At 41.9% G+C, this 26,066-nt stretch overlaps 1 protein-coding gene across 6 annotated transcripts; it reads left to right on the forward strand.

Moving 5' to 3' along the window:
- Nucleotides 1–10: 10 nt before the first annotated feature.
- Nucleotides 11–21,914, forward strand: aifm4 (apoptosis inducing factor mitochondria associated 4). Of its 6 annotated transcripts, none has more exons than XM_080888994.1 (20): nt 12,349–12,632; nt 13,415–13,499; nt 14,455–14,563; nt 15,148–15,257; nt 15,340–15,449; nt 16,455–16,499; nt 16,585–16,666; nt 16,851–16,963; nt 17,071–17,157; nt 17,708–17,799; nt 17,902–18,032; nt 18,189–18,304; nt 18,394–18,576; nt 18,676–18,739; nt 18,934–19,010; nt 19,626–19,743; nt 19,839–19,937; nt 20,038–20,113; nt 20,205–20,309; nt 21,216–21,914. In XM_080888994.1, exons 3-20 carry the CDS (start codon nt 14,475–14,477, stop codon nt 21,244–21,246), a joined length of 1,728 nt encoding a protein of 575 aa, XP_080745120.1. In that variant the 5' UTR covers nt 12,349–12,632; nt 13,415–13,499; nt 14,455–14,474; the 3' UTR covers nt 21,247–21,914. The 6 variants fall into 6 exon arrangements, with proteins under 6 accessions (XP_080745121.1, XP_080745120.1, XP_080745123.1 ...); XM_080888997.1 differs by having other exon boundaries at nt 14,474–14,563; XM_080888995.1 differs by lacking the exons at nt 12,349–12,632; nt 13,415–13,499 and adding an exon at nt 11–100.
- The last annotated feature ends 4,152 nt before the right edge of the window (nt 21,915–26,066 follow it).

The following is a 26,066-nucleotide window of genomic DNA, read 5'->3' on the forward strand; positions in this document are numbered from 1 at the left end:
GTATGTGCGAGAGGTGAGGTGATAGGTTTGGACAAATTCAACGCTAGTGTCCTCCTCCTCTCACACGCCTGTACACCTGTGAGGAAAACTTCACGGGCAAGTACGCACACTTTTTCATTTTGTTTGATTTATTTTTTTGCTTTAAATTCAGTTTCAGTTAGTTTCCAGATGCGATTCTCTTATTTCACTTTTGTTTTTAATAGTTTGAAACTGTTTGGTATTATTTTAGTTTTTATTGGTCTTAATCTTTTTAATTATTATTATATGGAGGGAGTAAGTCAGTGGCAATATTTAGGAAAATGTGTACAGGTGTTATAATAAAAAAGCAGTAAACTCCCAGTGGTGTGGACACCCAGAATCTCAAAAAAGTTCTGATAACATTTTTTTTTTTTTTTACCAAACTAACATAAACTATATTATAGCTCATTGTTATTTATAGCTAATCTTAGAAAGACTGTTCAGTACAGAAATTAAGCCCAACAATCATGTTTTACAGTCCTGTGGTCTCAGCCTCAGATACTTACCAAATCAAAGCTCATATGAAAACAAACAAATGAACGAAAGATTTCTCCTTCATTTCTGTCAAACGAAGCTGTATGAAACATTTCCAGCGGTTGGTGTCATGGTTGCTAGGCAACCTGGGCAGCATGATGGAGGCCAGACTGTCCCATTTCACAAGCCTCAAACTTCTGGCCTTAGCTTTCTTTGAGTACGCGGCCCTTGTGGACCGTTAAGGCTGCGTACTTTAAGGCTGCAGACCCTGAATTGGGATACAGCCATATAATACTGATGACCAGTGGCGGTTTGGCGCGCACACACACACGCGCGCATACATAAAACATATTAAGGATTGTACATTAACATAAAACTGTTATCGGAACTAATTAATATTAAAATCTGTAACATAATGTATTGTTTGGAGTTTTGTCTGTTACTGTTACTGTTCTGGCTCCTTAAGAGTCACCACTCATGTTATGTAGTGTTATACAAGTTCATGCAATCTTTATTCGTTTCTGGCACACTGTTCATTTTATTTTGACATTCTACCGGAAGTGCTACTTCTCATTACTTCCTGTCTAACGGGAGAAGGACAGTTTGCTACTCCTGTGCCTGCCTATGCTACCTCTTAAGCCAGCACAGTCTGTAAGTTGGCAGTATTGTTGTGTTTTATGTTAGCACTAACTGCCGTGTGTTGTTTGTGATATTTTGAGAAAGCAAATTGACTCAATGATGTGCTTTATTAGTCATTAGCCTAAACGCTAATTAGCGCTAGCTAACCGCTAACGTTAGCTTGTTAGCTTGTTTCGTTCTGCTTTGCTTTGCATAGTAACAGGTCATAGCATCTTCTAATTGTAAGAATGTTTGCTTATATTAGCTCACATGGGATATTTTGTGTTTGTTTACAGTTTTACCATTCATCCATTCATGTATTTCGACAAAGCCATGCTATGCATCCAATCAAATAAATCCACCAGAAAGGAACAACGGTGTGGTTTTTCTACATGGGATGATGGTTGTCTGTCTGCCTAGTTAAGTGCGAGGGCAGAACAGTAAAAAGACTGGCGAAACGGCTACTTCAGGAGGCAGTCTTCCAGACATCTGACCCAGACGCCACTATGCTGTCAGCAGAGGAGGAGCAGCTGGAGGTACGGTCCGCCTGCTCTGGATCTACATCCAGATCCCGCAGCTCACTCGCCAAAGCAGCAGTCGAAGCACGGGCAAAGGCCGAAGCAGCACGCGCCAGAGCAGAGTTTACACGACGGGAGACTGAGGTGAAAATGAGGCAAGCAGAGTTAAGTGCTACATTAGAAGCACTAAAAGAAGAAAAGGAAGCAGAAGCTGCGCTCGCTGAAGCCAATGTATTTGAAGCAGCAATAGCAGAGGAGGTAAGCGGGGAAATGTGGTCATCTCGTGTGTCAGAAAAACAATATGGGGAATCACGACAGGGTCAAGAGAACTCACAACCAGCGCTGAACTCTCACGCTCTACTCCAGCTTCCAGCTTCAACCCAGTCATACAGACTACAGAGTTATCTTGGATATTCTTCACCAGAGCATCGCAGAGAAGACTTGCCGGACCCCAAACACTTTACGCCGATAAAACAATGTGACATCAGTCCAATCCCCGATCCAGCCACTTCACCTCAATATGTCCCACAGGTAAATCAACAGGACATCAAATATGAGATTGGCAGCCATCTGACACCAGCTGCTGATACCCAAGAAAAATGTGGCCAAAGGTATGTAAGTACCACACCGCAACCTATGAGCTTTTCCCCTTACACTCCACCTTTCCAGCCAACGCAAATCAACAACGGGAACAGTGACTTTGCTAATCTCGCTAAGTTTCTGGCAAAAAGAGAATTGGTGGCAGACGGTCTGACAAAGTTTACGGACAGAGCAGAGGACTACTGGGCATGGAGAGCTTCTTTCTGTAACGCTATTGAAGGGTTAAGCTTAAAGCCTAGCGAACAGTTAGATTTGCTCACCCGGTGGCTTGGAGAAGAGTCGTCTAAGCATGCCAAACGTATACGCTCTGTCCATCTCAACAATCCAGCAGAGGGCCTACGTCGAGTTTGGACACGGCTACAAGAATGTTATGGCACCCCAGAGGCTATTGAGAAGTCGCTCCTTGACAGACTTGAACGCTTTCCTAGAGTGTCAAACAAAGACCCCCAGAATCTCAGAGAACTTGGCGACCTACTTTCTGAAATTGATGCAGCCAAATCAGACGGCTCTTTACCTGGGCTAGTGTATTTGGACACATCACGTGGCATTGCCCCGATAGTTGATAAGTTGCCAACAAATCTTCAAGACAGGTGGATGTCAGAGGGGACTAAATACAAGCAGAGACATGATGTATATTTCCCTCCATTCTCATTCTTCTGTCGCTTCATACAAGATGAAGCGAAAATGAGAAACGACCCCAGTTTTAAGTCTACTGTATCAGGTCCCACATCCTATCCAACAACTCACGACAACCACTATACAAGATTTGCCAAGTCAAGACCGCCTGTTGCCGTCCACAAAACAGAGGTAAACAAAACTCACAAACCAAACTTAGGCAGCACGAGTGAGTTCACAAACAAACTGTGTCCCATCCACAAGAAACCGCACCCGTTAAAGAAGTGTAGAGGTTTCAGGGAAAAGACACTAGATGAGCGTAAGGCATACCTCAGGGAACACAACATCTGTTTTAGGTGCTGCAATTCCTCAGCTCACCAAGCTAAAGACTGTAAGGAAGAGATTACTTGCCTAGAGTGCAACAGCAACAAACACGTTGCAGCGCTGCATGCAGGTCCAGCTCCATGGACACAAAACACAAAAGCTCAAAACATTGCCCCAGACCAGGACAGGGAGGAGCATGGCGGGGAGAGTAGCCTAGACTTGGAGACTAGCTCAGCATGCACTCAAGTTTGTGGGGACTTAGGTGGGGGGCGTTCCTGCTCCAAAATATGTCAAGCCTACATTTATCCAAAGGGGCATCCAGACAAAAAGGTCAAGGTTTACGCTATCATAGATGACCAGAGCAATAGGTCATTAGCGAAGTCAAATCTTTTCGACACCTTTGGCATCCCAATGAGCAACCTAGCGCCATACACACTTAAGACATGTACAGGGGTTTCCACTACAAATGGCCGCTTAGCTGAGAACCTCTTTATACAGTCTGTTGATGGCCAGTTCAGCTCTCCTCTGCCTTCTTTGCTCGAGTGTGACTCACTCCCAGACAACAAGAATGAAATACCAACGCAAGAGATTGCCCTAGCCCATCAACACCTCAAACACCTAGCAGATCATATGCAGCCCCTAGACCCTGAGGCTGACATTATGTTGCTGTTAGGCCGAGACATAATACAAGTGCACAAAGTGTATGAACGAGTGAATGGACCAGTCAATGCTCCATTTGCCCAGAGACTTGCACTTGGGTGGGTTATTGTAGGTGATGTATGCCTAGGAGGAGCCCATAAGCCAGCCATCATAGGCACATACAGAACGAGTGTTCTAGAGAACGGGCGTCCAAGTCTCCTAACACCCTGTCAAAACAGCTTTCATGTCAAAGAGCAGTCACACAACAAATCCTGGAACACTCACAGTTCATGTCAAATAGGGAAACACATATTCCAGCAAAGTGAAAAGGACGAAGAGCTAGCCCCTTCCTTTGAGGACCAAGCCTTTCTGGAAATTATGGAAAGAGACTTTTACCAAGACGATGCAAATAGCTGGACAGCTCCACTTCCTTTCCGTACACCGAGAACCCACCTCCCAAACAACAGAAATCAAGCACTCAGCCGCTTAGAGTCGTTGCGCCGCACATTAAATAAACGCCCTGAGATGGAGAGACATTTTATGGATTTTATGCAGGGGTTGTTTGACAGGGATCACGCCGAACCAGCACCAGCTCTCGAAGAAGGAGAAGAATGCTGGTATCTGCCCTTCTTTGGCGTTTATCACCCGCAGAAGCCCGGGAACATCAGGGTGGTATTTGACTCAAGTGCTAAGTTTCAGGGAGTGTCCTTAAATGATGTGCTGCTCAAAGGTCCAAATATGAATAACAGTCTGATTGGGGTGCTCATCCGTTTCAGAGAAGAAACGGTGGCTGTCACAGCGGACATACAACAAATGTTCCACTGCTTTCAGGTGCGAGAAGACCACAGGAACTTCCTCCGGTTCCTTTGGTACCGCAACAATGACCCAAGAGAGCCAGTTGTCGAGTACAGAATGAAAGTGCACGTGTTCGGCAACAGCCCCTCTCCAGCGGTGGCAATTTTCGGTCTGAGAAAGGCAGCACACCTGTTCGACACACAGCACTATTCTGAGGCCAAACAGTTTGTTCAAAGACATTTCTATGTCGACGATGGACTCAAATCCCTCCCTACTGAGTCAGAGGCAATTAAGCTCCTCAAAGACACACAGGAGCTGCTCGCTGCGTCCAACCTGAGGCTCCACAAAATAGCTTCAAACAGCCCAAATGTCATGAAAGCATTCTCTACTGTAGACTTGGCAAGCGGGCTCAAGGACATAGATTTCAACACAGAGTTTCCTCCAATGCAGAGAAGCTTAGGAGTATGTTGGGACATTGAAGGCGACACCTTCACATTCAGAGTCTCTCAAGCCGAAAAGCCTTACACGAAAAGAGGTGTTCTGTCCACTATCAACAGCCTTTTTGACCCGCTGGGGTTTGCAGTGCCAGTGAGCATCAAGGGGAGGGCACTGTTGCGGGAGCTGACAAAAGAGACTTGTGGGTGGGATGAGACTCTTCCAGAGGGCATGTTTAAGGAGTGGTCAGAATGGAAGAATGCTCTCAAACAACTCGAGCAAATCCGTATCCCAAGGCCATACTGCTCCTTCTCCTTTCTTGGTGCGAAGCACAGAGAAATCTGTGTCTTCTGTGATGCATCAACCCAGGCTATTGCAGCCGTGGCTTACCTGAAGTTAACGAACAAAAATGGTGAGACAGAGTTTGCGTTCATATTCGGGAAAGCCAAACTTGCCCCCAAGCCCGATCTTACCATTCCCAGGCTCGAGCTGTGTGCATCGGTGTTAGCGGTGGAAGTTGGGGAACTAATCAGAGATGAAATGGACATTCAGATTAGTAACATGCGCTTCTTCTCCGACAGCAAAGTCGTTCTTGGCTATATCTACAATGAGGCAAGAAGATTTCACGTTTTCGTGAACAACCGGGTGCAACGCATCAGACGAGCAACAGTACCAACTCAGTGGGGCTATGTACCCTCGGTGCACAACCCGGCCGATCACGGATCCAGATCTCTACCTGCCGAAAAACTGTTGTCCAGCACATGGTTGAAAGGGCCGGAGTTTCCCTTAAAGCCCTTACAGAGCAACTCATCAGGTACATTCCAACTTCAAAACCCCGACTCAGATATTGAAGTTCGTCCCTTGATCACTGCCACCATTCAAACATCATACCCCTGTTTAAAGACTGCAAACTTAGAATCTTTCTCCAGCTGGCAGTCCCTTACCAGGGCAGTTGCACGTTTGGCACACATTGCACGCACCTTTAAGGTAAAGCAATCAGGCGGACAATGTAAGGGATGGCATATATGTCATGAACTCACTACCTCAGATTTTGAGCAAGCAAGAGAGACTGTTATAAAAGCAGTCCAACAAGAAAGCTTCCCAGAGGAGCTCAAACAAATAGAGTCAAGGAAGGACATCCCAAAGAAAAGCCCTCTCTTAAAGCTTTCTCCCTACCTTGACAAATCAGGCCTCCTGAGGCTTGGCGGACGCCTTCTTCATTCTGACCTTGAGTCCGCAGAAAAACACCCCTTGATTATGCCGCACAAACACCATGTAACTAACCTGTTAGTCCGCTATTACCATGAAAGGGTCAGGCACCAGGGGCGTCATCTTACAGAGGGTGCTTTAAGATCCGCAGGTTACTGGGTCTTAGGAGGTAAACGCCAGATCAGCAGCCTCATTTACTCATGCGTAGTTTGTCGCAAGCTAAGGGGAGTAACACAGTTCCAAAAAATGTCAGATCTTCCTGCAGAACGCCTTAGTGCTGAGCCTCCATTCTCTTACGTAGGCATAGATGTGTTCGGGCCATGGTCTGTTGCCTCTCGTCGTACTCGGGGCGGACTTGCCAGCAGCAAACGATGGGCAGTGATGTTCACCTGCATGAGCACAAGGGCAGTTCACCTTGAGATCATAGAGGGGATGGACACGTCTAGCTTCATTAACGCTCTCCGCAGGTTCTTTTCAGTCAGAGGACCTGCAAAGCAATTGAGATCGGATTGTGGAACTAACTTCACAGGAGCCTCCAGGGAGCTAGGGTTTGACAAAAGGATTCCTTGTGACCCACGTGTTAAATCCTTCCTAAATGATCATGGATGTAGTTGGGTCTTCAACCCTCCCTACTCTTCTCACATGGGGGGCAGTTGGGAGCGGATGATAGGAGTGGCACGTAAGATATTAGACTCCCAGCTCGCTCAACTTGGTTCCAGGTCCATCACGCACGACGTCCTGATCACCTTCATGGCAGAGGTGGCCGCCATCATCAACGCACGGCCGCTGGTTCCAGTGTCAAGTGATCCCGATGTTCCGTGCATCCTTACTCCCGCCACACTCCTCACGCAAAAAGTTGGTGCACCTCCAACACCCTTAGGTGACTTCGGGGAGAAGGACCTCTACAGGCAACAGTGGAAAAGAGTTCAGAGTCTGGCCAACTCTTTCTGGCATCGCTGGCGTAAGGAGTACTTATCAACACTGCAATGCCGCCGCAAGTGGCATTCCACCAGACCAAACCTGCAGCAGGGGGATGTGGTCCTCCTGAAAGATCCTCTCGTGAAGAGAAATCAGTGGCCCATGGGGGTGATTGCAAAGGTTCATCCTAGTAGTGACGGACTTGTCAGGAAGGTAGAAGTCAAGGTGGTGAAAGATGGTAAAGCCAAAGTTTACTTTAGGCCAGTCACAGACGTTGTTCTTCTTGTATCAGCTGCTGTGCAACAAGTTTAGTTTGGGTACAAGTGTGACATCTTACCGATGTCAGGCGGGGAGTGTTCTGGCTCCTTAAGAGTCACCACTCATGTTATGTAGTGTTATACAAGTTCATGCAATCTTTATTCGTTTCTGGCACACTGTTCATTTTATTTTGACATTCTACCGGAAGTGCTACTTCTCATTACTTCCTGTCTAACGGGAGAAGGACAGTTTGCTACTCCTGTGCCTGCCTATGCTACCTCTTAAGCCAGCACAGTCTGTAAGTTGGCAGTATTGTTGTGTTTTATGTTAGCACTAACTGCCGTGTGTTGTTTGTGATATTTTGAGAAAGCAAATTGACTCAATGATGTGCTTTATTAGTCATTAGCCTAAACGCTAATTAGCGCTAGCTAACCGCTAACGTTAGCTTGTTAGCTTGTTTCGTTCTGCTTTGCTTTGCATAGTAACAGGTCATAGCATCTTCTAATTGTAAGAATGTTTGCTTATATTAGCTCACATGGGATATTTTGTGTTTGTTTACAGTTTTACCATTCATCCATTCATGTATTTCGACAAAGCCATGCTATGCATCCAATCAAATAAATCCACCAGAAAGGAACAACGGTGTGGTTTTTCTACATGGGATGATGGTTGTCTGTCTGCCTAGTTAAGTGCGAGGGCAGAACAGTTACTATTTTTACCATTTCTTTTTGGAGCAACTGTAATCCACATTATTTCCTTAGGGATTAATAAAGTATTCTGATTCTGATTGTTTCAGGTTACATGACCTGCCATTATCCAATGACACATCTGCTTACCTGTATCTTTTGCTCGTTTCTCCTCCTCTTCTTTTCTATTTTTTTCTAAAACTAAGCACCTGATGGCTTTGAACTTTTCTTGTCCATCTTCCATTGGTTTTAATTTTGCACTCCAGTATGAAGATCCCCCATATCGAGGATTGCCACAACATAACCTAATAGACCTACACCTTAGTTCACAGATTCACTTTGTTTAAGGTGTATTTCTGGGATTTCGCACAACCCAGGATTCAAATCATGAATACATAATAGGCTTGGATTTCAAACATTATGAATGAAATGTGCTCTATTTGGAAGCAGCCGGCCTCCCTCCCGTTTCGACGGGTTGTGTGTGAGACTTTAAATCATCAAACTGTAAATTATAAATTTTAAATTGTTATTGATCCCTTTACCCCGAGTCCTAAAGTGTATATTTATTTTCTTACTCTTCTTATATTTATTGTTTGTTTACTTGCACTGCTGTAACTGGAGCCTCATCGTGTCGTCTCTCTATATACTGGACTGTATGTAGCGGAGATGACAATAAAGTTTACTTCAGCAGCAAGCAGGCGCACAGAGGACTCTCGCGCTCACTTTTCGCATATAGAATTTATAGAAAAAACATCGGTGCAAATTATAAGTCTGTATTATAATGTCTGGTGTTTTCGTGTTTGTTGTTTTGTTTTTATTTTGTTTTATTTTGCGAGTTGGTTATTAGATGCCGGCGTTTTAGGCTAATAGTTAGGCTAACAGACTTACCTCTCATCTTTTCTTTCCTCACAAAACCGATAGATCCTCCACTTCTTTTAAGTGTCACCCAGCGCAATTCTTAGCATATTTTGGTTCCTGCAAATGGTCTGTCGGGTTATTGTCTCCCCAGGAACACTTCCCTTGTGCTTTTGGGAATCTGTTCTTTCCTATTTCTGTTTTCGTTTTTCCTATTTGTGTTTTGTTTTTCCTATTTCCATTGTGTTTTGTGCCTTTGCAGTGTTTTTCTTATCGCTGGTGTTTTCTTAAGTTGCAGTCTGTTTGGCCTCTCAGGGCCACCGTATCATCATCATCATCAACTCTCACCACATGACAGCTGTGATTGAACTAAAACTGGGTTATGACTTTTACGTTTAAGGAATAGAAACTAATTTTCAAACCTTTATGCTTTGCCTCTTTCCATGTAGCTAATAATAGGGCACATGGCTGTACACAAGCCTGAAAACCATGCACAGAATCAGAATCAGAATCAGAAACTTTATTGTCATTGTCACAGCATGCTGCAGATCATTTATGATTAAATGCCCTCCCTCCCCCCACCCTGGTGTGCCACCCCACTGACGACAGCCCAGTAACGCCCCTGCTCCTTGCTATTCTCAGTGGCGTGTCTAGAAAATTTTTGTTGGGGGGGCCAGGTAGGGGCACAGATTTGGAGAAGGGTGGCAGATGTAATTGGCAGATAATGTTTAAAAAAAATTCAACCAACCGTTAACCATAATTCAATAATCCTATAAACCTAATAACCGAATGCGCTTTTAACTCTTATTAGAATGAGATTTTAACCACTACGGTGCAAAGTTTTTAGATACTGCGTTGATAAAGTACAAGAGATACAATCAGTCAGTGTTTATTCAGCAGTCAAGGACAGCAATATTTGCATAGTATTTTTACTGACATATACTGCACATATGTTTTGGGCAAAAACATTTTTGAATATTAAAATACGAACATTTGTAACAAACAATTGACAAATTAGCCATTCCAATGCAAAACTTTATCTGCCTGTTAAAAAAAGAAGATAATCTTCTCACAAACTGGTGTTTGATTTTGAAACAGGAAAAAAGTGGGGAAACAAATGAAAAGACTAACATTTGAATAAAACCTGAAAGCAAGTAAATACTTTCTATGCTGCCTTATGGTAAACTTTGGTAATATTGATCAAGAACAACACTGGCTGATGATGAAATACAGTCAGCTGGCATGGTGACACTGCCAGTATTAACCTGCAGGGCTGGACTGGGACAAAAAATTGGGCATTTTGACTACAGACCGGCCCACCAGGTAGTAAAGCCATAAAGACTTTGAATGAAAACAAATGCTGTTGTGACAGTCCCATATGGAAAAGAAATAGTAAAAACTTATATGACTTAACTCATGAAAGTGGCCACTTTCTCATTACTTTCATATATTGTTTTAGTAAGTATCCAAAACATACAAGATTCATTATATAATCTTTCAAGGGATCTTATATCTGTTTTTACTCTTGTATGCTTTTCATACAAGTTTCACACAAGACATTTACAAACTTTATAAAATTTATATATATCTTTTCCATATGTACACCGTCTTGTTGGTATATGTATGATTTCTATACATTTATGTCAGATAAAAACTTTGGTTGTAAGATTTAGATAATTATTTAATAAAAGCTAGATATTTTAAATGAGAATAAGAAAGAAAAGTATTTCTTTGTGCCCCACCTCTCCCTGTTAATGCCCTACCTGCCCCCCTGGCAACACTTTGCTAGACCCGCCCCTGCACAGTTACCAGCTGTCAGCTACTTAGAAAAGGATCCTGGTGTTATTTTTCTCTCAGAAACAGTTCATAACTTCCCTTCAACTCATTCATGTCACCTAAAAGGTAAACCTGTTTCTCCATCACAGCTCTGATGATTCAGTAAGGACATCTCCTGGTTTCATCTTCATGTTTCCCTCTCACCACATATCCAAACTGACATCATGACCAGCAGCTTTACAGCTGTGGCTCCAGCAAACATCAGCTGATATTAAAAATTAATATTAAATAAATTCTAACAACAGCTGATCAAGCTTAAACGTGCTGCTGTTGTTTAGCGCGACATCCGCTGGTTTTCTCTTTCTGGTGCAAAGTGGGCGATAAATAAACAAGAGAGAAAAGCCGATCAGCTGATCATTGATCAGTTTCATGATTGAAGTAGAAACAGGAGAGGGAGGGGAGAGAATGAGAGAAGAAGAGACAGCTGTGCAGCGTAAACACAGAATAACTCCAGCTTTGTGTCTTTTTCCATTCTAGCTGAAGTTCGGGACAAACTGTGTTCCTTCTCTGCTCAATACGAAACGTGTAATATTTTCTCTGATTGAGGGACCATTCCATTTTTTAAGGAGCCGTTGGCAACTCTACTAACTAACCTTATGAATAAAATAAAGTTCACTATCAGTAACATCATAGCACCCACCCAGCTGTATAAAAACTCCGTCAAGCTGGCTAGAACGCAGTATGAGTTATTGCAACTGACGGTAAAAAGTCAGCACAACGAAAATAAACTCCACCTAAACTTAGTTCATATCTGACCCAGATAGACTGCAGGTCATAACTTCTTACCTGAAGTTCAGTTCACCTGACACTAGGACCGGCGGCTGCCTCGGGTCTCTCCTCCTGCCTCCCCTTCCCTCATCCACCTGCTGGCCTCTGTGGAAGCCCCGCCATAGCCACCACCAAACACCTGAGTTATTTTTACACATCGACCTGCATCTGGCCAATCCACCACCTCTCATTGTTCATGCCCTTACAAAAATAAATAAAAAATAAGTCACCGGGCATATGCCCGGTATGCCCGATGGCCAGTCCAGTTATGTTAACCTGCAACTCCATACAGCAATGTTACGACTTAGATTATATCTTATAACTCATAACTCTTATGTTAGCTGCCCTCAGTAGCATACTGTCTGATATATTCCATGGCTGCAATAATTCTTTAAGTGTTATTTTTTCCTTGGTATTCTAATTTCACCGAAGTTTACTAAACTCAACAAACTTAATATTACTTACCGGGACATTTATTCTGTCCTCATTTTCTTTCACCGAAAAATTGTTTCCTGCAGTGCAGTCTTTCGAGCTTGGCTCTCCTACCTTTGCTAATGTGATGCACATAGCGCAGAAGCCGATGCTGCATTCACTTACACTCGGATATCTGAGCTTCACCGTGAAAACATAATCGGACATTTGATATTTGATTGAATTTTATTGTTTTGCCTTTGGGGTGGCACCTGGGGTGGCCGGTCTGGTTGGGGGGGTGGCCTGTGCCCCCCCAGGCCACCCCGCTGGACACGCCACTGGCTATTCTACCGAGTAAAACCTGCAAAAGCGGTTCTCCAGGTATCTATCCTCTGGTACACAGGTGTTCGTACTGATCCTTCGTTAGTCAGCGCTAATTTTTTTTTTTCATGGCGTAACTGTACGGTCTGTTCCTCCCGTATACGGACTGTATACGCTATACGTGCTGTGCAGCCCATTGTCAATCCCTTTATTGTTCCTCCTCGGTTACGGTTGGCTGAGGGAGGAGCTCGCGGGACCGGCTGGCTGTCACGCGGGGGGTGTTTATCTGACAGTCTGGCATTCTCCTCCGTGCTGCTCAGCTGCAAGGAAACAAGTGAGTGCAGCCTCACGGGGCTCGCTGTTTGTCTCTTTAAACCAGCTAGCTGTATTTTTATTGTATACGTGGAAATAATGCGTAGTTTCTGCACGCGGAGATTTCGATATCGCTGTAAGCTAGATGTAAATCACAGTCTATAGCGGGGGTGTCAAACATAGGGCACGGGGGCCAAAATCTAACGGCAAAGACTCCGATGTCATACCAAAAAGTGATTTTTGCTATTTACATGTTTGTTATTTGTTTTGTTTTTTCGTTGTTTAAATATTGTTTATACAGCTAAACAGGTATTGTGATATATGAAATAAAGAGGTGGCCAGTTTTTGCAAGCATCATTATGACTCTGCTTTATTGTCCCCACTCCGTGTTTGATATTGTTATCAGCCCAGTCCATTTTATTTCTTAAAATATCTCTACAGAACTTTTATGTTTTGCCGCCAGCTTGTCCAAGTCTCTCTTGAGACTGTTTACCTGGATAAATAAAGATGTATAAAAGTCACAACAGGCAACAACTGATTGCAGCTTCTGAATTTTTGATCTCATTGTGTCTTGACAATGATTTATGTTTAACAGATTATCAACAAATCGTATACAAAAGTTTTTTTGTATAAGTTTTACAGCTTTTCCTGCTGATAAAGACTGTTCCCCCTTGGCTGTTCATTATGGCGCCATTAATAAAAATAATACTAATAATAATTATAATGACAAATAATAAGTTAATAAGTGCTAGTTAAACAATTAAATGACAGCAAAATTCCCGTTTTTTTTCTCTCTCTCTACAGCAGGATTTCATTGTCATGTAGAAAACCTGAGATGTACTGTTGGAATTGCACTTCTTTTCCTCAATTTATTTCAGGAATTAAACAGGTAGTTAAACTTTGTTACACTAAAAAAAAAAAAGGGCGATAAACCCTTAATTCTGATTTATACAGGCTGATAGACTACTTCAGTCATTTTGGCTGTAAAACTAAAAAAAAAAAATCACTGAGGAGTTACTATAATGTGAAGTGCACATGGTAAAATCTATGCAGCGCTGATTTCACCATGTGCTGATCAGGCAGCAGTGCCTTGCGACTGTCTTGTGTTACAATGACACACCGAATGTCCCCGTAAAGCTCGTCTTTTTTCTGAAATGGTTTGAATTTTGTCTGTAGCATGAAGGGTAATAAGGTTAAAGAGAGCATGTAAAGAAAAGGTTAAGATGTGGGCCATGATGTAAAATTAGTTTGACATCATTGACCTATTGTGTGTGTGAATGTGTGTGTGAATGGGTGGATGACTGGATATGTAAAGCGCTTTGGGGTCCTTAGGGACTAGTAAAGCGCTATATAAATACAGGCCATTTACCATTTATTGGTCTTAGTGTTAGCCTAAAGTTTTGGCCTTCTTATATATAAATAATGATGCTTGTTTACTTCATTTGAACCCTTGTTATACTAATAGGCTGCTGTACAGCTCAGTCTGTATATGATCTTCATCGATTCTGCAGAACGAGGCAGAAAGTGTTTTCTGTACCCAACATATTTTTTTTTCTGCATTTGCTCTCTTACCTTCTGTTAATTAGAAACATAGGTGAGCTGTGATTAATGTTTAATATTTAATTACCAAGAAGCGTTTCAGTTGAAATGTAGAAGTATTTGCAATGAAAATGTTTCACAGCAGCTAAATCCATTCATGTGTGGTTATTCTGGCCATATCCTGCATGTTGTCTGTTTTCTACTAAGCTGGTTTGTAGCTGACTTTGGTCTAGACACGCATTATCATAAATCTTGGCAGTCTGCGGGCCCACCCAGTCATTCTAACAGCAAACATGTTTACTTAGGGTGGTTAACGTATTGCAGGATGAATCAGTGCCAAGAAACCGGTCAAACGGAGACCCAGGAGGAGGTGACGGAACTGGTGTGTCAGGAGGCTGATCTCAAAGATGGACAGTAAGTCACAATGCAATTCACCACATCTGCTTGTGATACCTTTGCAAACAGGAAACCAGGTCAAAAGTTCAAAATCAGTGCAGAGGGATCAGAGAAGCAACGGTCATATACGACACAGCGAAAAATCTAAGAAAAACAAACACCGGGAGCAAAGACCTGATCTGTCACCCAGGGAAGCATGGTATCTTATTCCAACGTTTCTTAACGAAACGGTGAATTGAAAGGATATATTTGAACCCAAGATGTTATATTTTCCTAAACCAAACCAAGTGGCCGAAGTAAATGAAATAGTTTAAAGGATAAGAAAGCTCTTTGGTAGAAAGCCCTGAAGCCAGGCCTTTGCTGCTAATCTTAAAAGATGTGCAGATCAACCTTCGGGTGGCACAGTAATTGTGTGATCCATTACTTAGCAAATTAATTAGCGATATGTGATATTTACAAGCTGTTGGGAAAGAGCACAAAGACAGGGAGTTTAAAAAAAACAGAGGGACGTTAGATACAACATCAAAATAAAAGAGGAAAATGGTAAAAAAACAAAGGTTTTTATAATGATTTCTTCTTTTGCTCCTTTTGTGTTCATGCAGAATGAAAGAAGTAACTGTGGGGGATCAGAAGGTGCTGCTAGTCCGCAGCGAGGGTCAGTACAGCGCTGTTGGAGGCAGGTGCTCTCATTACGGTGCACCTCTGATCAAGGGTAAGGACTTAAGTTACGTCTCGGCTATTTATCTTTCTCGCTTTCTTTCACTTTCTAAGTTGCATGCTCTGTGTTAATTCAGGGACGCTGGTTGGTGACAGAGTGAGATGTCCTTTTCATGGTGCGTGCTTCAATGTCAGGAATGGAGATATTGAGGATTATCCAGGTCTCGACAGTCTGCCCTGCTACAAGGTGAAATGGCACTTATCACAAGTTCATCCAGGGTTTTCTTTGTCATGATTCTGGTTTTCTGCTCAGTCACTTCCTGTATTGTGAAATATTTTCTGTTGGCTTTTTTTTTTCTCTTTAAAGCCCTCCTTCTGCCACACCTGTATTCAAGTCGTCTCTGCAGTGTATATATACAAACACCTCCTGCCTAACACTGCCATGTTGTCAGATATTCTTGGTCAAAGGCTTTAAAGAAGTTTGCGAGTGGTATTGTTTGTTTCATCCCTCACTTTTTGTTTACACCTACCTCAATTCAACAGCTGGATTTTTGGATTTGACCTCTGATTCTGTGGCTTCCTGCATTTGGGTCATTTTCTCCATTGTTTATTACATTTTCTCACAAATTGATGGATTCATTTTGTAGCTCACCTGCCCAAAGAGTCGATCAGCTTATGCCATGGTGAGGTGTCCCTCATTCATCTGTCCCATCTCGCTTCACCAGAATCACTACACCTACAGTTTTGGTCAAAAATTGGATCACTGTGATCACCTAATGCGTCTTCACTCAGATTGTGTTCAAGTTCAAGGTCATACATGTTACTTTTACAGGCAGTAACGTGTGTATTGTGATCGCTCATGAGACGATTTGACTAATATACCGTTGAAGTTCTGGTTCCAGTTTAATGTAATTGTATAAAGAATAAAGATATATTAAAGGAGTTTAAATTAATTAAGGGCTCAGATCATTTTAACAATATTTATATTTATATTTGAGCTTATGAAAAACATTTAGGAGATAGGCTGTGGTTTTTTTTGCATCTGAGCTTCTCAAACAGGGAACGTTTGATCAAAAAAAGGCAAAAATAATGTATGAAAAGGGCTTTTCTTTCTAAACCTATACACGTCTGGTTCTGTTATCCTATCTCATTATGGTTCAGCAAACTTTCTGCCTATTAAAAATGTTTTCAGGGAAACTATTCTGTTCACCTACAGTCAGGCAACAATCATAAATGTGGTTTCATTTAACAGGTCAAAGTTGAAGACGGCAAGGTGTACGTTTCAATCAACAAAAAAGTAAGGCAGATCAGGTATAAGACGATTAAAATGAACCAAAGTGCACTTTTATGTTGTGTTACAATGCACTGTGTGTTTGTCTCAGTCTCTGACCGTAACCAAACGGGTAAAAGAGATGTGCAGTGTGGTGCCGGACGTCAAACATACTATTCTGCTCATAGGAGGAGGTGAGAACTTTGTAATGAATATGAGATGGAAATATTCATCAGTCCGTTTTAACCGACAGGCAGGTTTAAGGCATGGCAGCTTTTTGTACTATTTAAAGTATTCAGGCAAAAGTGAAGACAGAGACTAGGAGGTATAAAAAATAAAAAAAAATCACAGTCCTGAACATAGAAACTGTAATTTCAGGCCCCGCCTCTCTGGTCTGCGCTGAGACGCTTCGGCAAAATTGCTACCAGGGTCGCATCATCATCATAACTAAAGACTCCGTGCCTCCATTTGATAAACCCAAACTGAGCAAGGTAAGCACCAGGATAAGGGGGTAGATGCCCCATGTGTTTGTATTTCTGTCTTTTGATTTGTGTTTTTCTCTCTGAGTGGTTTTAGTGAGTGGCATTCCTTCTTTCAGGCTCTGAATGTGGAGAGCAGCAGCATCCTTCTCCGGCCAGATGACTTTTATCAACGATACGGGATGGAGATGTGGACAAAGAAAGAGGTTAGAATATATTTTTGATGCACTCTCGCCAAGTTTTGGAAATCAATCTTCTCTTGGGGAATAGTAAGATCTGCGGGCCTTAAGAGGGTCTGCTGTTTGGTAATCGGTGTAGTATTAATAGCAGTTTTATTTATTTAGTATATTTAATTATGCTCAGACTCAACGTGCTTAGCACAGAAGATAAAAACATAAATGCCTGTGTAGGTTTACAATAAAAACAGCAAAATAAAACTAAAATACAAGCGAACATGCACACCCACACACACTTAGTCCAGTTTCTTGGCCTGTGAGAGAAGAAAGGTTTTTAAGTCTGTTTCTGAATGTAGACACAGCTGGAACTGACCTCGGGTCAGTAACTGAAAGTACCCTCAGCACGCTTGGATCTAATTCTGGAGATGGTAAAATGGTAAATGGACAAGTTCTTGTATAGCACTTTTCTACTTGAGCAGGATTTTAAATGTAATTGTGTTTTGAGCTGGGAGCCAGCGAAGTGACTTGACTACAGGGGTATGTTTTTGTGTATGTGTAAGGTTTGTGCGTTGCTTTGCAGGTGGTGTCAGTAAATCCAGCCAAGAAGGAAGTGAAAATGAGTGATGGCACTCTGCAGCGTTACGACCAGCTCCTCATCGCAACAGGCTGCAGGTGAGACCGTCTTTAATGAGCAAAAGCAAACGTACATTGTATGTGTCACAACATGTCACAAGTTGTGGTCCCTTTTTAAAATTTTATTTTTTTTGTTCACAGGGCACAGCCGCTCACCTGTCCTGGTTCAGACCTGGAAGGAGTAAAGTTACTGCAGAGTTACGAAGACGCCAAAGACATTTACAGCTCCAGCCTTGGCCAGAAAGTAGTTGTTACCGGAGCGTCTTTCATAGGTTATTAAATAAGGTTTCTTTTTTTATGTTAAAGAATGAGACATCTTTCATCTTTTTGCCCATCGGGGTTGACGTGACGCTCTTTGCTCATAGATATCTGACAGCTATGGCACACAAATGTGCACGTCGCTGATGTGTTTTTCATTTGCATATTAGGTATGGAGGTGGCGTCCTACTTTTCAGACAAAGCTGCCAGTGTGGCTATGGTTGGCACTACTCAATACCCGTTTGAGCGCACTCTGGGGTCAGAGATCGGCCAGCTGAGTATGCAAGTGCGCGACTATGATGACAACAGTTTTCAGTGCTACTCTTTTGGATTTTTTTTAATTAACATAATTAAAACACAGTTTTTCACTTTCAGATGTTGGAAGAAAAAAATGTGAAGTTCCACATGAACGATCGAGTCACCGAGATCAGAGGAGAGAATGGGAAGGTATCTCTGCCTGCCATTATTTTCATGACGGACGGTTTGGTTAATGATTGTAGAACAGGAATACATGTCACCCGCAGCATTAGTAACAAAGATCAAACATCAACCCTCATGGTATCGCTTGTAAAATAACCCATTATCTCTGAAGTCTAATATATTCTGCTTAAACAGCCATAACTGATGTTTTTTTTTGGGGGGGGGGGGGATTTTCAGGTGAAGCAGGTGGTGTTGAAGAGTGGTGTAGTCCTGGAGGCTGATGTTGTGATTGCTGGCATTGGTAGTTATTTTTCTACTTCAGTGTTTAGGTCTGCCTGAAATGCAAATCAAGTTTGGGAGTGTTTGAGTGTGGAGACGTTTGGATGTGTGGTGTTTGCTAACATTGCTTTATGAGTGATGACTGTTTTAAACAAAGTCAGACAGAAACTTCCTGTGTAGTTCCACCAATATCAGAGTCAATTATATGTTTTTCAGGTGTAATCCCCAATTCAGACTTATTGGCAGGAAGCGAGGTGGAAGTGGATTCAAGGAAAGCTGTGATTGTTGACAAGGTAACGCAGCCTGTAGAGGGCACAGCCGAACTTATGCTGATATAACTAAAGCATAAAGCATGGCACCCAGAGGTGTCTACGTTTCTTTAACTGTTACCGTAAGCTTTGATGGTGAGCCAGCATCGTCAATATGAGTACACTTTTGCTTTTCCTACGTTAAAATTAAAACTTTTGCTTCAAAAAGGTCTCTTTCTTACATTATCTGCACATCTGATGACCGCTAACCAAAATAAACCTGTCAAATCAACAGTCTGGTTCATGACCATAGTAATGTTTCCTCAGTTTAAAATAAATAAATAAAACAGCTTCACAGCATCTAACAGAGTTATAAACACTCTCAAGGAGGCGAAAGTGTTATTTTCAAAGTCTACAATCAAGAGACAGCGTCATGAATGTAAATGGAGAGAGTTTACATCAAGGTGCAAACTACTGATTTCACTCAAGGACATGGAAGGCCAGATTAGACGTTGCCTGAAAACATACAGAGGCAAAAACTAAAAAAAAATATAGCCCTAACTGTGTGCCCTGATGAATGGAGGGAATAGCTGCATGTATGTATTTTACACGTCTTATGTTGAGGTTCTTGCTGTAGCCTTTATTCATCTATTCTAACAGTTCATGAGGACGAACATACCAGATATTTTTGCCGCTGGAGATGTTACCTCTTTCCCTCTGACCATTCGAGGCGACCAGAGGGTCAGCATTGGTCACTGGCAAATGTCACACGCTCACGGTGAGAGGCTAAAGGACTGTGTTTTTCATTCAGTTGAAAACTTATAATGGGTGATTTAATCCCGAGTTAAACCTTATCATTGTCTTTTGTACCAGGAAGAGTAGCAGCTCTGAACATGCTGAAGAAATCCACAAAAATCGAGTCTGTTCCTTTCTTCTGGACTGTTTTGCTTGGGAAGAGTATCCGATACGCCGGTGGAGTGTTGACTTCTAAATGTCACCTTTAAAATGTAATTTTTTTTTTAAGATGAGGCTGTTTTAAATCTTTGTTCCTCCTCTCATTTCCTCTTTCTAGGCTATGGGGAAGGATACACAGAAATTATATTCAAAGGCAAAATGGAAGAAAGGAAATTTCTGGCTTTCTACATAAAGTGAGTGCAGAGTTAGCCCCGAACAGCTGACCATAAGCTCGTCCTCTGTGTGTAAAGTTTCTCACGTTACCCTTTTTTTTTTTTTTAACAGGGATGATGTGGTGGTGGCAGCGGCCAGCCTGATGTTCGATCCTGCCGTGGCTTGCATCGCAGAGCTGATGGCTAGAGGCCAAATCTTAACAAAAGCAAAGGCTCAGTGAGTGCTGTCCTGCATTTATACAAGTTAGACTGTAAAATATACAAAAATGTTTAGTTCCTCAACTGTAATAGCAGTTGTTGGTTTCTTCCTGTTAAAAGGGAGTTTTTCCTTCCCACAGTTACCAAGTGCTTGCTTGTCGGGAGTTGTCTGACTGTTGGGGTTTTCTCTGTATGATTGTAGGGTCTTACCAAAAAAAGCACCTTTAGGTGATTGATATATATATATATATATATATATGCTGTGATTTGGCACCATATAAATAAAATTGAATTGAACCATGCTGCTTTCCAGTTACCTTTAAAATTAAATGTTCGAACATCTAATCTCCCATCTAACTGATGGGAGTGACATTGACTTCTGTATGATCAGAAGCCATATGCATTGCCCCCTGCTGGTCACTAGAAAAACTGCAGCTTCTGCATTGGCGTCACTTTTTAGCCTTGGAAGTTATATCCTTTTCTTTACAGACTAAAGACAAACCCTATGCAGGACATACGGGATGACATTGTCTGTCATTTATGTGTCATGTTGAAATCCACTGGTGCCTCTGTTTGCTTTCCACTAAATTCTCAGAGGAACATCTGGTCCTTCAGATGCTAAATTCTTCAGTATGATTTATAGGTTAGCTGCTTATGGCATCTGTCTGCCACATGGTGTTATGCAGGAAGTGAGAAGTGTATTATTGGAGTGTTTATGCTAAAACAACCTGCAATCTAAAACATGAAAAATACTTAAAGTAAAATTTGATGACAACTATTATTTATAGCAGTTTTAACCACTACTGTATGCTACCGAAACCAACCTTAGTTCATGTTTTAAAAAATAATAAACCAAGCCACTAGCTTATAACGTGAAAGCTGCTCAGTGTTTAATTTTTGTTTTCTCCTCTTCTCTTCTGTTCAGAGCTGAAGACCTGAGCTGGCTGCAGATATAACCAGGATTTACGCCTCTCAGCGATGAGTGATGTCATCTCTTGCTTTGGTTTTCTCTCCTTCTGTCTGACATGACATCAATTAATCCACTTTCTGCCTCAGGCTGCCTGGAAACCAGCCGGCCTCTCTTATCTGCTCTTATTAAAGAGCCATGTTACTATAGTAGCAGTCACAGCTTTATTGAATTCTCTCTTTGTGCACACTGATCTCTTTAATGAGTTTATTTTTATGTTTTTCTGGTTGCTTTACTAAAGGTGTGATGTCTTAGGAATAGGGTTGCAAAATTCCCGGAATTTTCAAAGATGGAATCTTTCCATGGGAATTAACGGGAATCTATGGGAATTAACGGGAATTAACGGGAATTTATGGGAATAAAGTGGGAATTTTCAAAATTGAAGGTTGGCTCTTCTTAGGGAACTTAAATATAGTTGAGGAAAGTATATTTTAGCATAATATTGACAAAAACAAACAAATGCAATTCAAATACACTTGAATATCCATGCCATTCCTTAATCACATGTACAGAGCACAAGCTTGCTGCATGGCTATTGAGACCACCTACTGGCACTGTGCATGCCTCCATCACATGTACACATGGACCACACTTTTGAGCCTGAAGGACAAAGAGTATTAAAGGCACACATTTGAGCCTGTGGACTTAACAAGTGAGGTAAGTTTTGATGATATTATGGGAAAATATATTCATTAAATGTTTAAATTGTGAATATCACATAAAATGTATTAATCTGGTAGATAGCAATCTGATAAGATGCTAAATAAAATGCTAGCATCTGATAAGATGCTAAATAAAATGCTAGCATCTGATAAGATGCTAAATAAAATGCTAGCATCTGTTAGATGCTAAATAATATGCTAGCATCTGTTAGATGCTAAATAAAATGCCAGCATCTGTTAGATGCTAAATAAGCCATAGCTAGTATAACATAAAGAAGATGCTAGCTTCCTCATTTGGTTGTTTTGTTTTGAAGATCATTCCAGTTGTTTAGCTAGCCTTACTATTTATATCTGTTTATTATCATATTGCAATTGTATTATTACGATCTCTTGCATTGCATTAGCATTTTTACAAGCTCTTGTTTTATTTTACAGAAAAATGCCACGTGCGCTATCTGATGTGTGGAGACATTTTACACCAGCTAATGTACAAGGGAAATCTGTATATATGTGTAAGTATTGTGATAAGACGTACGTGAAGAATGCCACAAAAATGCAGCAGCACATTGCAAAGTGCAAAAAAATTCCTCAAGGCCCAACACATGCAGCAGCCAGGAGTTCCACTCAAGGGGAAAATGAATCTGTTTCAGCTGTATCAGAGTCAGATACCCACTCATCAGCTCCTGGTCCCTCTGGCATCAGAGGATTCTTTGATTTTATGGATGACACTAGCCAGAAAAACGCAGATGAGTGTTTCGCTCGTGCAATCTATGCAGCTGGCTCACCCCTGATGCTGACATCCAATGTGTACTGGAAGAGATTTTTGAATGTTCTCCGACCAGCATACATTCCCCCAACCAGACATGCATTGTCTACTCATCTACTGGATGAAGAGTTCAGTCGAGTTCAAGCAAAGGTGAAACAGACCATTGACCAAGCTGACTGTATTTCAGTCATCTCTGATGGATGGTCCAATATCAGGGGACAAGGAATTATTAACTACATAATCACCACTCCTCAGCCTGTGTTCTACTAGAGTGTAGACACAAAGGAAAACAGACACACAGGCCAATACATTGCAGATGAGCTAAAAGTGATCATCAATGACCTTGGACCAGATAAGGTTTTTGCACTGGTCACTGACAATGCAGCCAACATGAAGGTTGCCTGGGCACATGTGGAGGAGACCTACCCTCATATAACTACTATTGGCTGTGCAGCCCATACACTAAACCTTCTCCTAAAAGACATAATGGCACTAAAAACAATGGACACTCTGAATAAGAGAGTGAAGCAAGTTCTGAAATATGTTAAAGGCAAACAAGTAACTTCCGCTACATTTCTGTCAAAGCAAAAGTTAAAGAACAAGAGTACTACACTGAAGCTTCCCAGCATAACGCGATGGGGTGGTGTTGTTATCATGTTTGACAGCCTTCTGAAGGGAAAGGAGTCTCTGCAAGAGATGGCCATATCCCAGTCTGTAGGCATCGACAGTGACATCAAGAAGGTCATCTTGGATGATGTGTTCTGGGTATCTAGAGTATCTAGCAGTCAGAAAATCCTCAAACCTATTGCAGCAGCAATAGCGAAGATAGAGGGGGATGGTGCCATCTTGTCAGATGTCCAGTGCCTTTTTGCACAACTCAAAGAAGAAATCCAGACAATTCTGCCCACTTCCCTACTACTGAAAGCAGAGGAAACGGCTGTGGTCAAGTCATTGGAACAGCGGAGGGAGTTCTGCATGAAGCCAGTGCATGCAGCAGCATACATGCTGGACCCCAAATATGACAAGGGCATACTTTCTGGGGAAGAGATCAACGGTGCCTATGCGGTCATTACAGCCATGTCTGACCACCTGGGTCTCGATAAAGGCAAAGTTCTAGGCAGTTTGGCAAAGTATCGAACAAAGCAAGGCCTTTGGAAAGGGGATGGAATATGGCAGTCATGCCAGCACATATCTGCAGCCACCTGGTGGAAGGGACTATGTGAATCTGAGGCCCTTGCACCTGTAGCCTCCATTCTCCTCCAAATCCCACCATCATCAGCTGCCTCCGAGCACAACTGGTCACTGTTTGGGAACACCCACACAAAGGTTCGCAACAGGCTCACAAATGTGAGAGTGGAAAAGCTGGTCGGCATTCGGGCAAACCTACGGCTCTTTGAGCCTGACACAGAGCCATCCTCAACAAGGCTGGAAAGTGACACTGAAGAGGAAGACTCAGAGTTGGATGCTGAGGAAGTGGACATGTTGTTGGATGATGATGAGGTCCAGGAAGAGTCTATTGACTGAGCAAAAATGAGAAAAGAGGATTGCTTGAAGGAAGATTTGCATGTTTAATGGGACGTTTTGGAGGATAAGTGGCATTTTTCATTTAACCTTTTGAATGGGACTTTGTGGAGATTTTTGGACAGGGGGCATTTTTGAATGAGCGGGGTTAGGGGATGGTAATATTGAACTCAACATTTCTGTTTTTATTCATCCATGAAACAAGTTATTGAAACGTGTTCTATTCTACTGTACTTACAAATAAATCTGTTTAAATATCTGTTGAAAACATTTTGCATGGAGGTTTTCTTATGATTTCTGTTTATATTTATGCTTGGAAATAATATATTCCCAGTTCGTTCTCCTAAATTCCCATTAATTTCCATAATTCCCATTATTTCCATGGACAGTTTCCAATATGGAATATTTCCAAAATTCCCAAGCTTAACTTACCATGGAAATTTACCGGAAACTTTTCGGAAATTTACCGGAAATTTTCCGCCCCTTTGCAACCCTACTTAGGAAGGTACAGTCTGTAGTTAAGGTTAGCAGGCAACATTAAATTGTGACAAGAAAAATCCCCCACACATCTACTCCACCAGCAGCCTGAATCCCTGGGACAAGACATGAGGGATCTGCGCTTTCATGTTGTTTACGCTAAATTCTGACCCATCTAAACCTCGCAACAGAAATCATCAGACCAGGTAACATTTTACATTCTCTTGTCCATTTTTGATGAGCCGTGTAAACTGAAGCTTCAGTTTCCTTTTCTCAGCTGACAGGAGTGCCACCCAGTGTGGTCAGGGCTCTAGACTAACTTTTTGCCATGGGCACAAAAGTTAGGCGCACACAAATTTTATAATAATTTATATAATATAATGTGTTTTTCTGGATACTGTAAAATTATGATATTATTTTATGCCATGTTATACCCCTAATTAAAGATTGTGAATTATTATGTAGTTTTAGTTTGCATTATTCTCCTGAATTAGAAGAAGCTGATAACTATTGCATTAGTTAAACTGATTTGCATTACATTAAATTGCTGACTTGTTGTGAATGAATGATATTGTTTTATGATGCATTATATTGCTGAGTTATAAGAAATACTGTTCGCAGAAGGTTATTGTCTAATTTGTCTGAGTAGAAGAGAACAGAGTGTGCTGGAGTTTTCTGCCCCATTTCAGCAGGAGCAGATAAACAGGGAGCCAAGGTCGTAGCTTAGGCGCTGTGTGAGAGAGAGCATGTGAATGTTTAGGCTTTTTATGATAAGGTGGAGGCACCAGAGGTTATAAAAGTTTGAGCAATGCTCCACCATTTTGAGATTTTGAGGCTGTCTGCATCAGAATCAGAATCAGAATCAGAATACTTTATTGATCCCTGGGGGAAATTATTTTTTGTTACAGTGCTCCATTTTAAACCAACATTAAGACAAGACAGACAATACGCTAACTAAGAATAGTACAATATATACATATATATACATACATACATACATAAGTCACTTATAAATAAATATTTGGAAAAGAAACATGTGTAGTTGTAGCAGCAAACAGTGTGTTAAGTGGATGCGTTGTACAGGGAGATGGCCACAGGCAGGAATGATTTCCTGTGTCGTTCAGTGGTGCTTTTCGGTAATCTCAGTCTCTCACTGAATGTGCTCCTGTGACTGACCAACATGTCATGGAGTGGGTGGGAGGTGTTATCCAACATTGTCTTTATCTTGGACAGCATCCGCCTCTCCGACACCACCTTGAGGGAGTCCAGCTCCATCCCCACAACATCAGTGTCCATCTCCCACATGTGTGATCATTAAATCATCGTTTGACTCAACCCGGCCGGACCAGTGTTGTTATTGTGGTTTTTTCTCTTGTCTCCATC

Source organism: Rhamphochromis sp. 'chilingali' (genome assembly GCF_963969265.1).
Source record: "Rhamphochromis sp. 'chilingali' genome assembly, chromosome: 8".
Lineage (NCBI taxonomy): Eukaryota > Metazoa > Chordata > Actinopteri > Cichliformes > Cichlidae > Rhamphochromis > Rhamphochromis sp. 'chilingali'.